The 13,688-nt window shown below is 35.7% G+C and overlaps 1 protein-coding gene across 3 annotated transcripts in view; it reads right to left on the reverse strand.

Moving 5' to 3' along the window:
- The window catches only part of PRKAA2 (protein kinase AMP-activated catalytic subunit alpha 2), a 69,810-nt gene that overhangs the window by 23,672 nt on the left and 32,450 nt on the right, over nucleotides 1–13,688 (reverse strand). For all 3 annotated transcript variants that reach the window (XM_055585774.1, XM_055585775.1, XM_055585776.1), the window contains exon 2: nucleotides 5,179–5,320. In XM_055585774.1, the coding sequence (XP_055441749.1) occupies nucleotides 5,179–5,320 (142 nt within the window). The remainder of the gene's footprint in view (nucleotides 1–5,178; nucleotides 5,321–13,688) is intronic.

A 13,688-nucleotide genomic window follows, 5' to 3' on the forward strand; every position in this document is an offset into this window, starting at 1 on the left:
CCCATTGTGTTACGGCTAGAGCAAAGTAGTTTTTCTAGAGGTAACTGCATTTAAAAGCTTGTATTTAAAGGACAAGTTGGAATTGGAAGCCTAGAGGAAGGGAGATACAGGTAAAGTTTTCCAAGCAGAAGCAACACTTGAAATACAACAAGTAAGAAAATGGTAACAATAAGAGCAGAGAGAAATGGGCAGATTTAGGAGACACTCGAAAAAAAGTAGTAGAACTTAATGATCAATTGTATGTAAGGGGTAAGGGAAGAGGAATTAAATATGATGCTCAAGTTTTAGGCTTTGAAAATTGTGTGATTGGTGTTTTCATTCATGCACACAAATGTATATAAACTAATATTCATGCATACAAATTTATTTCATTCATGCACACAAACATATATATAAACTAAGTTGAATTATATACATATATAAACTAAGCTGAACTCAATAAACTAATATGAATTTTTCATATGCATATATATGAAAAAATTCAACTTAGTTTCAAATGGCTCTTTGATTTCAGAATGGAAAACACTCAATAAATAGTTCAATGAATGGGTTCAGAATTCAGCAGAAACATAGATTTGTAAATTTTTAAGATAGAGATGACAAATCACACCATGGTGGCAGATGAGGTCACCCAAAAAGGATTCACTGAGATTACACTAGCTCAGAATGCTGAAGTATATCAGTATATAATGGTCAGGCAGATAATGAAGGGCCCATAAAAGAACGCTTCAAGAAAAGGCAAGAATGTAAAAAGAAAATCAGAAAACCGTGGTGCCATAGAAACCTAGGGACTACAACATTTTCAGGTGGTGCTCATGAAAAATGTTAAAAGCTGTCTATGAGGTGGATAAGATAAAGATATTTAAAAGTTGGTAGGCAAAAACCATCTTTGCCAAATTATAAAGTATTGATCCTTTGACCAGTTAAAGTGAAATTTCCCTAAGAACCATGGGGAAATGAAAAACCAGGACAAAAATCAATTCAACAAATTCTAGTTGATGGGAAGTTTGGAGTTTCCTTTCAATCCTGTTTATTCCTTTTAATTTTCTCCCTGTGGGGTTTTTTTTTTTTTTTTTTTTCATTTTGAGTTAATAGAGAAATTATGCAACATACAACCTTCATTTTCAGTATTTAGTTTTTAAACTTTCTTGCTTATTCTAGAAGTCCATTCTGTAGCAAGGAAACTATTTTTGGCTCACTTGCGTAGTCCAAGATTGCAGAAAACAAACAAAACCACTGAAAGGATCAGGTCTCTCTCCCTGTTTAAATCACTAACACTGTTAGAAGGCTGTGTCAGCAAGTTTATTCTGAAGCAAGAATACATGAGTGCCTTTTTAAAACAAAAAATCAAATCAACAATTAAAGAGGAAATGTGGTTAAATGGACTAAGCTTAGGCTGGTAGCCAGAAACTTTAAACATTAAATTCACCTCTGTCAGTTACCTTCTGACCAATCCTGAGAACATCCTAGTACTCCTTCACAAAACAGAACATAATGAAATAATTCTGAAACAGAATGGGGTAAATAGTCAAACCAAAGTCAGACAACTATAAATAGTTATAGAAATGGAAGCAAGAAAACACTAGTAGCTATAACATCAAAAAGAAGCTTTTAAGTCCTTTTGACAATTGCAACTGTTTACTGACAAAATGATTTATTTATAGGAACAAAATAGCAACTAGAACTCATGCTCTAAAAGAACAAAGTTTCCTTGGCCTCTTTCAGGGTTTGCGTTATATAAGTGATGAGGTCAAGAAAGGAAGAATACAGAGATCTCTCCTTTCTCCACTCTCACTTTGGCATGTAACAGTTTTAGCCTGGCTTAGCAGCTTTCCCCTCTTATAGGAAGTGACCACTCACTAGGAAGAGCAGAGAGATTTATCTTAGAAGCTAAATTCATCCACTCAGTTATTCATTAACTTGAATAAAATAATTATTAACATGGAATTGAAGTCAGACATGAACTGGTTCAGTTAACTGAAAATCATTTGGAATCATGAGAGGAGTGAAATCACTGACCCTGCTTCTGGGTCAATGCACTTCAACCAGCAGGCGCTATAACAATGAGAACACAATAATTCTCAAACAGCACCATGAAGTAACCCCATTTTAAAGTTAAGGAAACAAAGAGTAGAAGAGTGAATCATAGGTGATATTTTAATTCCTGTGATATCTTTAAAAACCTGTATATACAAATTTTGGATCATCTAGACCACAGGTCTTAGATAATATAACCTTAAAATCAAGTACAGCCATGCAATTTCAGGGACCTCATTTCTTATTTATGCTTATGATCAAGTGAACTTCAAATGAAGATCAAACGACACTGAAGCTTATTGTTAGAACCAAGTCTTCATCATAATGATGAGAGAACTGAGTCATCACAGGTCGTCCAATGGCACACCAAACCCCCACAAAAGCCTCCTCTGAACAGTTAGTGGCGTATTTATGCTGTTAGTAAGATACACTGAGGGGGCTCCCTCATTTAACATACCAATTTGCACTGGTTCCCTAGCAATAAATACATCTAGTTATAGAAAAGACTAAATGCGTGTCCCAAATCCTAGCAATAACTGGATCAGCCATTCACTTAAAGATTTCAAGAATGCTACTCTATTGGTTTTCTATTGCTGCCATACTAAGAACTTAGTGTGCTTAAAACAACACAAATGTGTTCCGTATTATGCTACAGTTTTAAAGGGAAAAGTCTGATACATGCCTCTCTGGGCTAAAATCAAGGCACAGCAGGGCTTCATTGCCTTCTGGGGGCCCTAAGTGAAATCTATTTCTTCATATTTAGAGATCATCTGCCTTCCTTGGGCTCATGGCCCCCTTCCTCCACCTTCAAAGCCAGGCACAGCCAGTTGAATCCTTTTCATATCTCTTCTCTCTGACCTTGCTTCCATCTTAAATCTTTTTCTCTGGCTTATGATTCCCTTGTCCACTTTTAAGGACCGCTGAATTACCCTGGAACCACCCAGATAACCAAGGAAAATCTTTCTATTTTGTCAGCTGATTAGCAACCTTAAATGCATTCATAACCTTAATTCTCCTTTGCCATGTAATATAACACACTCACTGGAGATTAGGACATCTTCCCTTTTTTGGGGTGGCGGGAGGCTGTCAGCGGGGGCACTATTGTCTACCACAGCTGTTATGCAACCTTGTTATGGGTAAACAAAGTACCTCTACAGGGTTATCAGATTGTTCCTCATCAACATTGATACCTAAAGACAGCTCACTACAAAAGTTTAGACTAAATATAACCTCTGACTCTGATGCTGGGAGGGATTGGGGGCGGGAGGAGAAGGGGACGACAGAGGACGAGATGGCTGGATGGCATCACCGACTCGATGGACGTGAGTCTGAGTGAACTCTAGGAGTTGGTGATGGACAGGGAGGCCTGGTGTGCTGCGATTCATGGGGTCGCAAAGAGTCGGACACGACTGAGTGACTGATCTGATCTGATCTGATCTGATCCTCCACTTTTCTAAATCCAGCTTGAATATCTGGAATTTCACAGTTCACGTATTGCTGAAGCCTGGCTTGGAGAATTTTGAGCACTACTTTGCTATCATGTGAGATAAGTGCAATTGTGCAACAGACCAACCTAGACAGCATATTAAAAAGCAGAGATATTACTTTGCCAACAAAGGTCTGTCTAGTCAAAGCTATGGCTTTTCCAGTAGTCATGTATGGATGTGACCATAAAGAAAGCTGCTGCTGCTAAGTCACTTCAGTCGTGTCTGACTCTGTGTGCCGAAGAATTGATGCCTTTGAACTGTGGTGTTGGAGAAGACTCTTGAGAGTCCCTTGGACTGCAAGGAGATCCAACCAGTCCATTCTGAAGGAGATCAGCCCTGGGATTTCTTTGGAAGGAATGATGCTAAAGCTGAAACTCCAGTACTTTGGCCACCTCATGCGAAGAGTTGACTCATTGGAAAAGACTCTGATGCTGGGAGGGATTGGGGGCAGGAGGAGAAGGGGACGACAGAGGATGAGATGGCTGGATGGCATCACTGACTTGATGGACGTGAATCTGAGTGAACTCCGGGAGTTGGTGATGGACAGGGAGGCCTGGTGTGCTGCGGTTCATAGGGTCGCAAAGAGTCGGACACGACTGAGTGACTGAACTGAACTGAACTGAAAACTAACTAGCAAAGTCTCAAAGATATTAATACTGCTTTTCTTCTCAGATTTTTCAGTCCTGGAATAGAGGTTAATAGCATGACATTTGAAATAAGATATGAAGTTAACAACTAGCTCTGCAACTTACTAGCTATTTGACCTTGGTCAAGTTGCTGATACTCTTTAAACATGTGATTTTCTTATCTGTATAATGAAGATAATAATATCCCTTATACACTTACTGAGAGGAGGAAGTGAAATTATATATGTAAAATGCTCAATACAGTTTCTAGCCATTATCAGTCACTCAATAAGATTAATATTTACTTTATTAAACTCTGTCCAAGCTTTAAGATAAAAAATAAAGACAGTCTTCAGTGTTTTAGCATATTACATTTTCACAATTAATATTAAACACACCTTCAGTCTAACGCTCTCCCAACTGAGGTATTTCAGCCACTTTAAACACAACTTCAAATGATGTAAAAGAATAATGCTGCATACTTAATGTCTAAATTTTCTATGGGTCTAGATGATGTTAAATTAATTACCTTTCAATTAATTACTTATTTATTAAACTCTTAATTTATTATCTTCTAAGTTTGTAACTTGCTTTATCCAAAAAAAAAAAAAAAAATTAACTTGCCTTTCTAAGGACTTTACTATCAGTAATTAATGATGGAAGTTTTGCAAATAATATAATGGCAGATAATCTTTAACAGTTACTTTCTACCTTTTCCAAAAAGAAAATACCCTGTTCATTAAAAGTGACTAGAAAACAATTATAAAATAAATCTAGAAATAGCAAAGTCCTAAATTACCTTCAACATGAATACTAGAGATAAGAGTCAATTTACAATTAGACTTTTAATTCTAAACCAGAAGCATGCAAAAAAGGATAATGAGGTTAAATGAATTACATTTGTTAAATGTAAATATGAAAAACTGTATATTTACAAAAGTTTAACTAAAAATAGATAATTATTTATAAATTCAAATATGATATTTTGAGACAGTTTCTCTCATGTAATCAGGTGCAGAAATACTTACAGTTTGATAATATGAGGATGACGAAAGAGTTTTAGATTTTGAATTTCTCGTTTTATTTTTCCAACAACATCTAAACTGCGAATCTTCTGTCTATTTAAAATTTTAACTGCCACTTTATGGCCTGTCAATTGATGCTCTCCAACTAGAGAAAAGAAAAAGGAAAATAACTTTGCCATCATAGCAATGTAATCATTTATCCATGCTTCCTTCCTCTGTAACCCCAAATTTTTTCCCTCATATTTACCACTTTAATATCACTTATTGCATAGAACAGGGAATAACCTCTTTTCATGTCTGTCTACTCTACTGGAGTATGTGCTCCTGAAGGACAGAAACTGTATCTTATCTTCTCTGTATCCTCAGCACCCAGCACAGAGATGTTAATTAAGTATCTGTGGAAAGGATTACTGAATTCCATTTTCATACCTAAAACTATAGGTATGAATTTGAAACATCTTTTGGATAGAATAGAATTACTATGTTTTGTCCCTCTCTTCCTCTTCTCTGGTTAATTCAATCACTTGTATTATGAAATAATAAATAATTGCTATAATAAATTAAAACTCATAAGTAGTTTCAGTACCATTTCATCAGAAAATTCACATGTAGCCCTTTTTCACCTTTTCTACAAAGGTTTCTTGTTTCCCCACATTTGATGGAATCTCTTTCTTTCAAACCTTCACAGTATACTGACAAAGTTCATGTTCCTTCGCCATTTTTAGGCTGTTATATATATTTGTGTTCTTGAAAAATCATATGGTAAGAGCTACCAGCTCTTACCCTCCTCAAATAAGACAGTCAGTATTCATCTGAGTCTGCCAGGAAGTGTCTAGCACAGTATTTTGCACATACTAGATATATCACACTTCTTTATTTCAAACTATCTTACGAAGGTGTAAAAACTAAAAGAGCATAGTCTTGGCATGAAACCAGACACAGAGATCAATGGAATAGAATAGACAGCCCAAAAATTAGCTCATGCATAATTAAGGTCAATTAATTTATGACATATGACTCAAAAACATACAATGGGGAAGGGATAATCTCTTCAATAAATGGTACTAGGAATATTGGATAGCCACATAAAAAAGAATGAAAATAGACCCCATTTCATACATTATACAAAAATCAACTCAAAATGGATTAAAGACAAATTTAAAACAAACAAACAAAAAAAAAACGTAAACCTTCCAGAGAAAAACCTAAGAGGTAATCTCCTAGAATTGACCTTAGCAATAATTTTTTGAACTTGATAACAAAAGCAAAGGCAACAAAGCAAATATAAATGAGTAGGATTAAATCAAACTAAAAAGCCTCTTCATGGCAAAAGAAATCATCAACAAAATGAAAAGGCAACCTACCAAATGGAAGAAAATATTTGCAAATTACACATCTGATAAGGGGTTAATATCCAAATTATGTAAATTATCTAACAATTTAATAGCAAAGAAACCAATCTGATTTGAAAAATGAATAAAGAAACTAAATAAACTTTTTGCCAAACAAAGTATACAAATGGCCAAATACACAAAATCTTCAGGTAATCATCAGGTAGATCATGACTAATTATCAAGTAAATGCTAATCAAACCTATAATGAGTTATCACCTCACATTTGTCAGAATAGCTGTCATTAAAACTGAAGAGACAACGATGTTGATGAAGATGTGGAGAAAGGGGAACCCTTGTGCACTGATGGCAGAAATGTACATTGGTGTAACCACTATGTAAAACAGTATAGAGGTTCCTGAAAAGTTAAAACAAAGAACTATATAATGATTCTGCACCCCCTTGTAGATATTAGAAGGAAATAAAAATAGGATATCAAAAAAGTATCTACACTACTATGTTCATCACAGCATTATTCACAAAAGCAAAGATATGAAAACTACCTAAGTGTCCATCAACAAATGAATAAATGAATAAAGAAGAATGGTGTGCATATTTTCTCCCCCCACAACACACACACCAGCACCACCACCTACAGGAGCTCCAGGGACAAGCACAAGCCATCACTACCATCCTGGGCTCTCAGGGGTCCAAGAAGGAGAAGAGAGAGAGAAAGGGCCTGAGAAAATATTTGAAGCTATTACAGGCAAAACCTTCCCTAACTTGAGAAAAGAAACACTCACTTAAATCCAGGAAGCACAAAGAGTCCCCTATAAGATAAACTCAAGGAGGAACCTGCTGAGACATGTATTAATCAAACTGACAAAAATTAAAGACAAACAAAAAATATTAAAAATAATAAGCGAAAAGCAAAAAATAATATATAAGAGAATCCCTATAAAGTTATAAGCTGATTTTTCAGCAGCAACTCTGCAGGCTGAAGAGAGTACTACAATATATTCAAAGTGCAGATGGGGAAAAACCTAAAACCAAAAATACACTACCCTTCAAGGCTATTGTTCAGATTTGACAGAGAAATCAACAGATTTTACAAATAAGAAAAAATTAAAAAGAGATTTCAGCTCTGTGAAAAATACCATTGGTAGCTTGATAGGGATTGCATTGAATCTATAGATTGCTTTGGGTAGTATACTCATTTTCACTATATTGATTCATCTGATCCATGAACATGGTATATTTCTCCATCTATTAGTGCCCTCTTTGATTTCTTTCACCAGTGTTTTATAGTTTTCTATATATAGGTCTTTAGTTTCTTTAGGTAGATATATTCCTAAGTATTTTATTCTTTTCGTTGCAATGGTGAATGGAATTGTTTCCTTAATTTCTCTTTCTATTTTCTCATTATTAGTGTATAGGAATGCAAGGGATTTCTGTGTGTTGATTTTATATCCTGAAACTTTACTATATTCATTGATTAGTTCTAGTAATTTTCTGGTGGAGTCTTTAGGGTTTTCTATGTAGAGGATCCTGTCATCTGCAAACAGTGAGAGTTTTACTTCTTTTCCAATTTGGATTCCTTTTATTTCTTTTTCTGCTCTGATTGCTGTGGCCAAAACTTTCAAAACTATGTTGAACAGCAGTGGTGAGAGTGGGCACCCTTGTCTTGTTCCTGACTTTAGGGGAAATGCTTTTAATTTTTCACCATTTAGGATAATGTTTGCTGTGGGTTTGTCATATATAGCTTTTATTATGTTGAGGTATGTTCCTTCTATTCCTGCTTTCTGGAGAGTTTTTATCATAAATGGATGTTGAATTTTGTCAAAGGCATTCTCTGCATCTATTGAGATAACATATGGCTTTTATTTTTCAATTTGTTAATGTGGTGTATTACATTGATTGATTTGCGGATATTGAAAAATTCTTGCATCCCTGGGATAAAGCCCACTTCGTCATTGTGTATGATCTTTTTAATGTGTTGTTGGATTCTGATTGCTAGAATTTTGTTAAGGATTTTTGCACCTATGTTCATCAGTGATATTGGCCTGTAATTTTCTTTTTTTGTGGGATCTTTGTCAGGTTTTGATATTAGGGTGATGGTGGCCTCATAGAATGAGTTTGGAAGTTTACCTTCCTCAGCAATTTTCTGGAAGAGTTTGAGTAGGATAGGTGTTAGCACTTCTCTAAATTTTTGGTAGAATTCAGCTGTGAAGCCATCTGGACCTGGGCTTTTGTTTGTGGAAGATTTCTGGTTACAGTTTCAATTTCCATGCTTGTGATGGGTCTGTTAAGATTTTCTATTTCTTCCTGGTTCAGTTTTGGAAGTTGTACTTTTCTAAGAATTTGTCCATTTCTTCCACATTGTCTATTTTATTGGCATATAATTGCTGATAGTAGTCTCTTATGATCCTTTGTATTTCTGTGTTGTCTGTTGTGATCTCTCCATTTTCATTTCTAATTTTATTGATTGATTTTTCTCCCTTTGTTTCTTGATGAGTCTGGCTAATGGTTTGTCAATTTTATTTATCCTTTCAAAGAACCAGTTTTTGGGTTTGTTGATTTTTGCGATGGTCTCTTTTGTTTCTTTTGCATTTATTTCTGCCCTAATTTTTAAGATTTCTGTCCTTCTACTAACCCTGGAGTTCTTCATTTCTTCCTTTTCTAGTTGCTTTAGGTGTAGAGTTAGGTTATTTATTTGACTTTTTTCTTGTTTCTTGAGGTATGCCCGTATTTCTATGAACTTTCCCCTTAGCACTGCTTTTACAGTGTCCCACAGGTTTTGGATTGTTGTGTTTTCATTTTCATTCATTTCCATGCATATTTTGATTTCTTTTTTTTGATTTCTTCTGTGATTTGTCAGTTATTCAGCAGCATGTTGTTCAGCCTCCATATGTTGGAATTTTTAATAGTTTTTCTCCCATAATTGAGATCTAATCTTACTGCATTGTGGTCAGATAAGATGCTTGGAATGATTTCAATTTTTTTGAATTTACCAAGGCTAGATTTATGGCCCAGGATGTGATCTATCCTGGAGAAGGTTCTGTGTGCACTTGAGAAAAAGGTGAAATTCATTGTTTTGGGGTGAAATGTGTGTCCGTGGGAATGCAAACTAGTACTGCCACTATGGAGAACAGTGTGGAGATTCCTTAAAAAACTGGAAATAGAACTGCTTTATGACCCAGCAATCCCACTGCTGGGCATACACACAGAGGAAACCAGAAGGGAAAGAGACACGTGTACCCCAATAGTCATTGCAGCACTGTTTATAATAGCCAGGACATGGAAGCAACCTAGATGTCCATCAGCAGATGAATGGATAGAAAGCTGTGGTACATATACACAATGGAGTGTTACTCAGCCATTAAAAAGAATACATTTGAATCGGTTCTAATGAGGTGGATGAAACTGGAACCTATTATACAGAATGAAGTAAGCCAGAAAGAAAAACACCAATACAGTATAGTAACGCATATATATGGAATTTAGAAAGATGGTAATGATAACCCTGTTAAGTGAGACAGCAAAAGAGACACAGATGTATAGAACAGTCTTTTGGACTCTGTGGGAGAGGGAGAGGGTGGGATGATTAGGGAGAATGGCATTGAAACATGTATAATATCATATATGAAATGAATCGCCAGTCCAGGTTTGATGCATGATACTGGATGCTTGGGGCTGGTGCACTGGGACGACCCAGAGGGATGTTACGGGGAGGGAGGAGAGAGGGGGGTTCAGGATGGGGAACATGTGTATACCTGTGGCAGATTCATGTTGATGTATGGCAAGATGAATACAATATTGTAAAGTAATTAACCTCCAATTAAAATAAATAAATTTATATTAAAAAAAAAAAGAGAGACTCAGCACCATCAAAACTAGCATTACAATAAATCCTAAAGGTACTTTTCTGGGCAAAAAATAAAATGCCACAACTAGAAACAAGAATACAAATTAGAAAGATCACTGGTAAAGGCAAACATAAAACAAAGGTAGGAAATTACCCACACATAAATCTGATATCAAAACCAGGGATTGTGAAAAGAGTACAAATGCAGCATATTGAAAATGTACTGGAAATGAACAGACCAGCAACTTAAAACAATCTTGTACATATACAGACTGCTATACTAAAACCTCTTGGGAATCACAAACAAAAAATCTGTAATAGATACACATACAAAAAAGAAAAAGCAAACACAACACTAAAGATAGATATCAAATCACAAGGAAAGAGAACAAAAAATGAAGGGAATAAAAAAGACCCCTGGTGGCTCAGATGGTATAGAATCTGTCTGCAATGCAGAAGACATGTGTTCAATCTCTGGGTTGGGAAGATCCCTGGAGAAGGGAATGGCAACACACTCCAGTATTCTTGCCTGGAGAATTCCATGGCAAAGAATCAGACACAACTGAGTGACTAGCACTTTCATTTTCAAAAATAAAAGCTAAATCACTTAACAAAATGGTGATAAGAGCATACATTATCAATAATTACCTTAAATGTAATTGGGTTAAATGCTTCAAGCAAAAAACATAGACTAGAATGGATATAAAAACAAGACCCAAATATATGCTGTCTACAAGAGATCCACTTCAGATCTAGGGACATACAAACTGAAATTGAGAGAACGGAAAAGGATATTCCATGTAAAGAGAAACCAAAAGAAAGATAAAGTAGCAATACTCATATCGGACAAAACAGACTTTAAAATAAATACTGCTGAAAAAGACAAGGAAGGACAAGGATCCATAATGATCAAGGGATCAATCCAAGAAGATGTAACATTTATAAATGTATATGCACCCCCTCGTAAGACTACCTCAATGTATAAGGCAAATGCTAGCAGCCATTAAAGGAGAAATTGCCAGTAACACAGTAATAATAGGGGACTTTAACACCTCATTTTCATCAGTGGACAGATCATCAAAGCAGAAAAATCAATAAGAAGACAAAAGGCCTTAAATGACAAATTAGACCAGATGAACTTAATTGATAATTATAGAACACTCTATGCAAAAGCAACAGAATACACTTTCCTCTCAAGTGCAGATGGAATGCTGTCCAGGATAAATCACATCTTGGGCTACAAATTAAGCCTCAGGAAATTTAAGAAAATTAAAATTATATCAAGCATCTTTTCTCACCACAACACTATGAGATTAGAAATCAATTACAGGGCAAAAAAAAAACTGTAAAAAAAAAAAAAAAGACACGTTTACATGGAGGCTAAACAATGTTACTAAACAACCAATGAATCATAGCAGAAACCAAAGAAATAAAATAAAATAAAAAACCTAAAGACAGGTGACAACAAAAACACCATGATACAAAACCTATGGGATGTAGCAAAAGCAATTCTGAGAAGGAGGCTTGTAACAATACAATCTTACCTCAGGAAACAAGAAAAATTTCAAATAAACATTCTGATTTTATACCTATAGCAACTAGAGAAAGAAGAACAAAACCCAAAGTTAGCAGAAGGAAAGAAGCCATAAATATCAAGAGTAGAAATAAATGAAATAGAGAAAAAGAAAACAAAAGAAAGGATCAATGAAACTAAAAGCTGGTGTTTTAAAAAGACAAACAAAATTGACAAACCTTTAGCCAGACTCATCAAGAAAAAGAGAGAGGGCTCAAATCAAAAAATTAGAAATGAAAAAGGAGATGTTACAATGGATACTACAGAAATTAAAATAAAAAGTCATTTAGGAGACTACTACAAACAACTAATTATATACCAGTAAAACGGACAACCTAGAAGAAATGGACAAATTCTTAGAAAGGTACAAACTCCCAAGAACTAGGCTGAACTAGGCTGCACCAGGAAGAAACAGAAAATATGAACAGACCAATCACAAGTAATGAAAATTGAAACTGATTAAAAAATCTTCCAGCAGAAAGAGAGTGCAAAAAAAGGAACCCTCTTAAATTGTTGGTGGAAATGTAAATTGGTACAGCCACTATGGAGAATAGTATGGAGGCTTCTTAAAAAACTAAAAATAGAGCTACCATATGACCCTGCAAGAGCTTCCCAGGTGGGGCTAGTGGTAAAGAACCTGGCTGCCAATGCATGAGACTTAAGAGATGCAGGTTCGATCCCTGGGTCAGAAAGATCCCTGGAGGAGGGCATGGCAACCCACTCCAGTATTCTTGCCTGGAGAATCCCATGGACAGAGGAACCTGGTGGGCTACAGTCCATATGGTTCCACAGAGTCAGGCACAACTGAAGCGACTTAGCAAGCACATGACCCTGCAATCCAACTCCTGGGTATGTATCTAGAGAAAAACATGGTCCAAAAGGATGCATGAACCCCAGTGATGAATGCAGCACAGTTTATGAAGCCAAGTCCTGGAAGCAACCTAATGTCCATTGACAGAGATGGTACATATATACAATGGAATATTACTCAGCCTTTAAAAAGAATGAAATAATGCCATTTGCAGCAACATGTATGGACCTAGAGATTGTCACATTGAGTGAAGTCAGTCAGAGAAACAGAAACATTGTATTGCACCCCTTTTACATAGAATCTGAAAAGACATGATACAAATGAACTTATTTACAAAAGAGAAACAGACTCACAGACTTAGAGAATCAATTTATGATTGCTGGGAGAAGGATGGGAGGAAGGAATAGTTAGAGAGGAAGAAACAGTTAGCACTGTACATATTGCTATATTTAAAATGGATAACCAATAAAGATCTACTATATAGCACAAGGAACTCTGCTGGATGTTATGTGGCAACCTGGATGGGAGAGAAGTATGGGGGAGAATGGATACATGTGTACATATATGTGTGTGTGTGTGTGTGTTGCCCACCTGAAACTTAATCAGCTATACTTTTTTTATAAGTTAAAAAAAAAAATCTTCCAGCAAATAAAAGTCCAGGACCAGATGACTTCACAGGCTAATTCTGCCAAACATTTAGAGAAGAGTTAACACCTAGCTTTCAGAAACTCTTCCAAAAAATTTCAAGGGAAGGATCACTCCCAATCTCATTCTATGAGGCTACCAACACCCTGATATCAAAACCAGACAAAGATGCCACCAAAATAAAGAGAAAAATTGACGGCTATCACTGATGAACATAGATTCAAAAATCCTGAACAAAATACTAGCAAATCAAATCCAAAAATACATTAAAAGGATCAAACAACATGA

Source organism: Bubalus kerabau, chromosome 6 (genome assembly GCF_029407905.1).
Source record: "Bubalus kerabau isolate K-KA32 ecotype Philippines breed swamp buffalo chromosome 6, PCC_UOA_SB_1v2, whole genome shotgun sequence".
Lineage (NCBI taxonomy): Eukaryota > Metazoa > Chordata > Mammalia > Artiodactyla > Bovidae > Bubalus > Bubalus kerabau.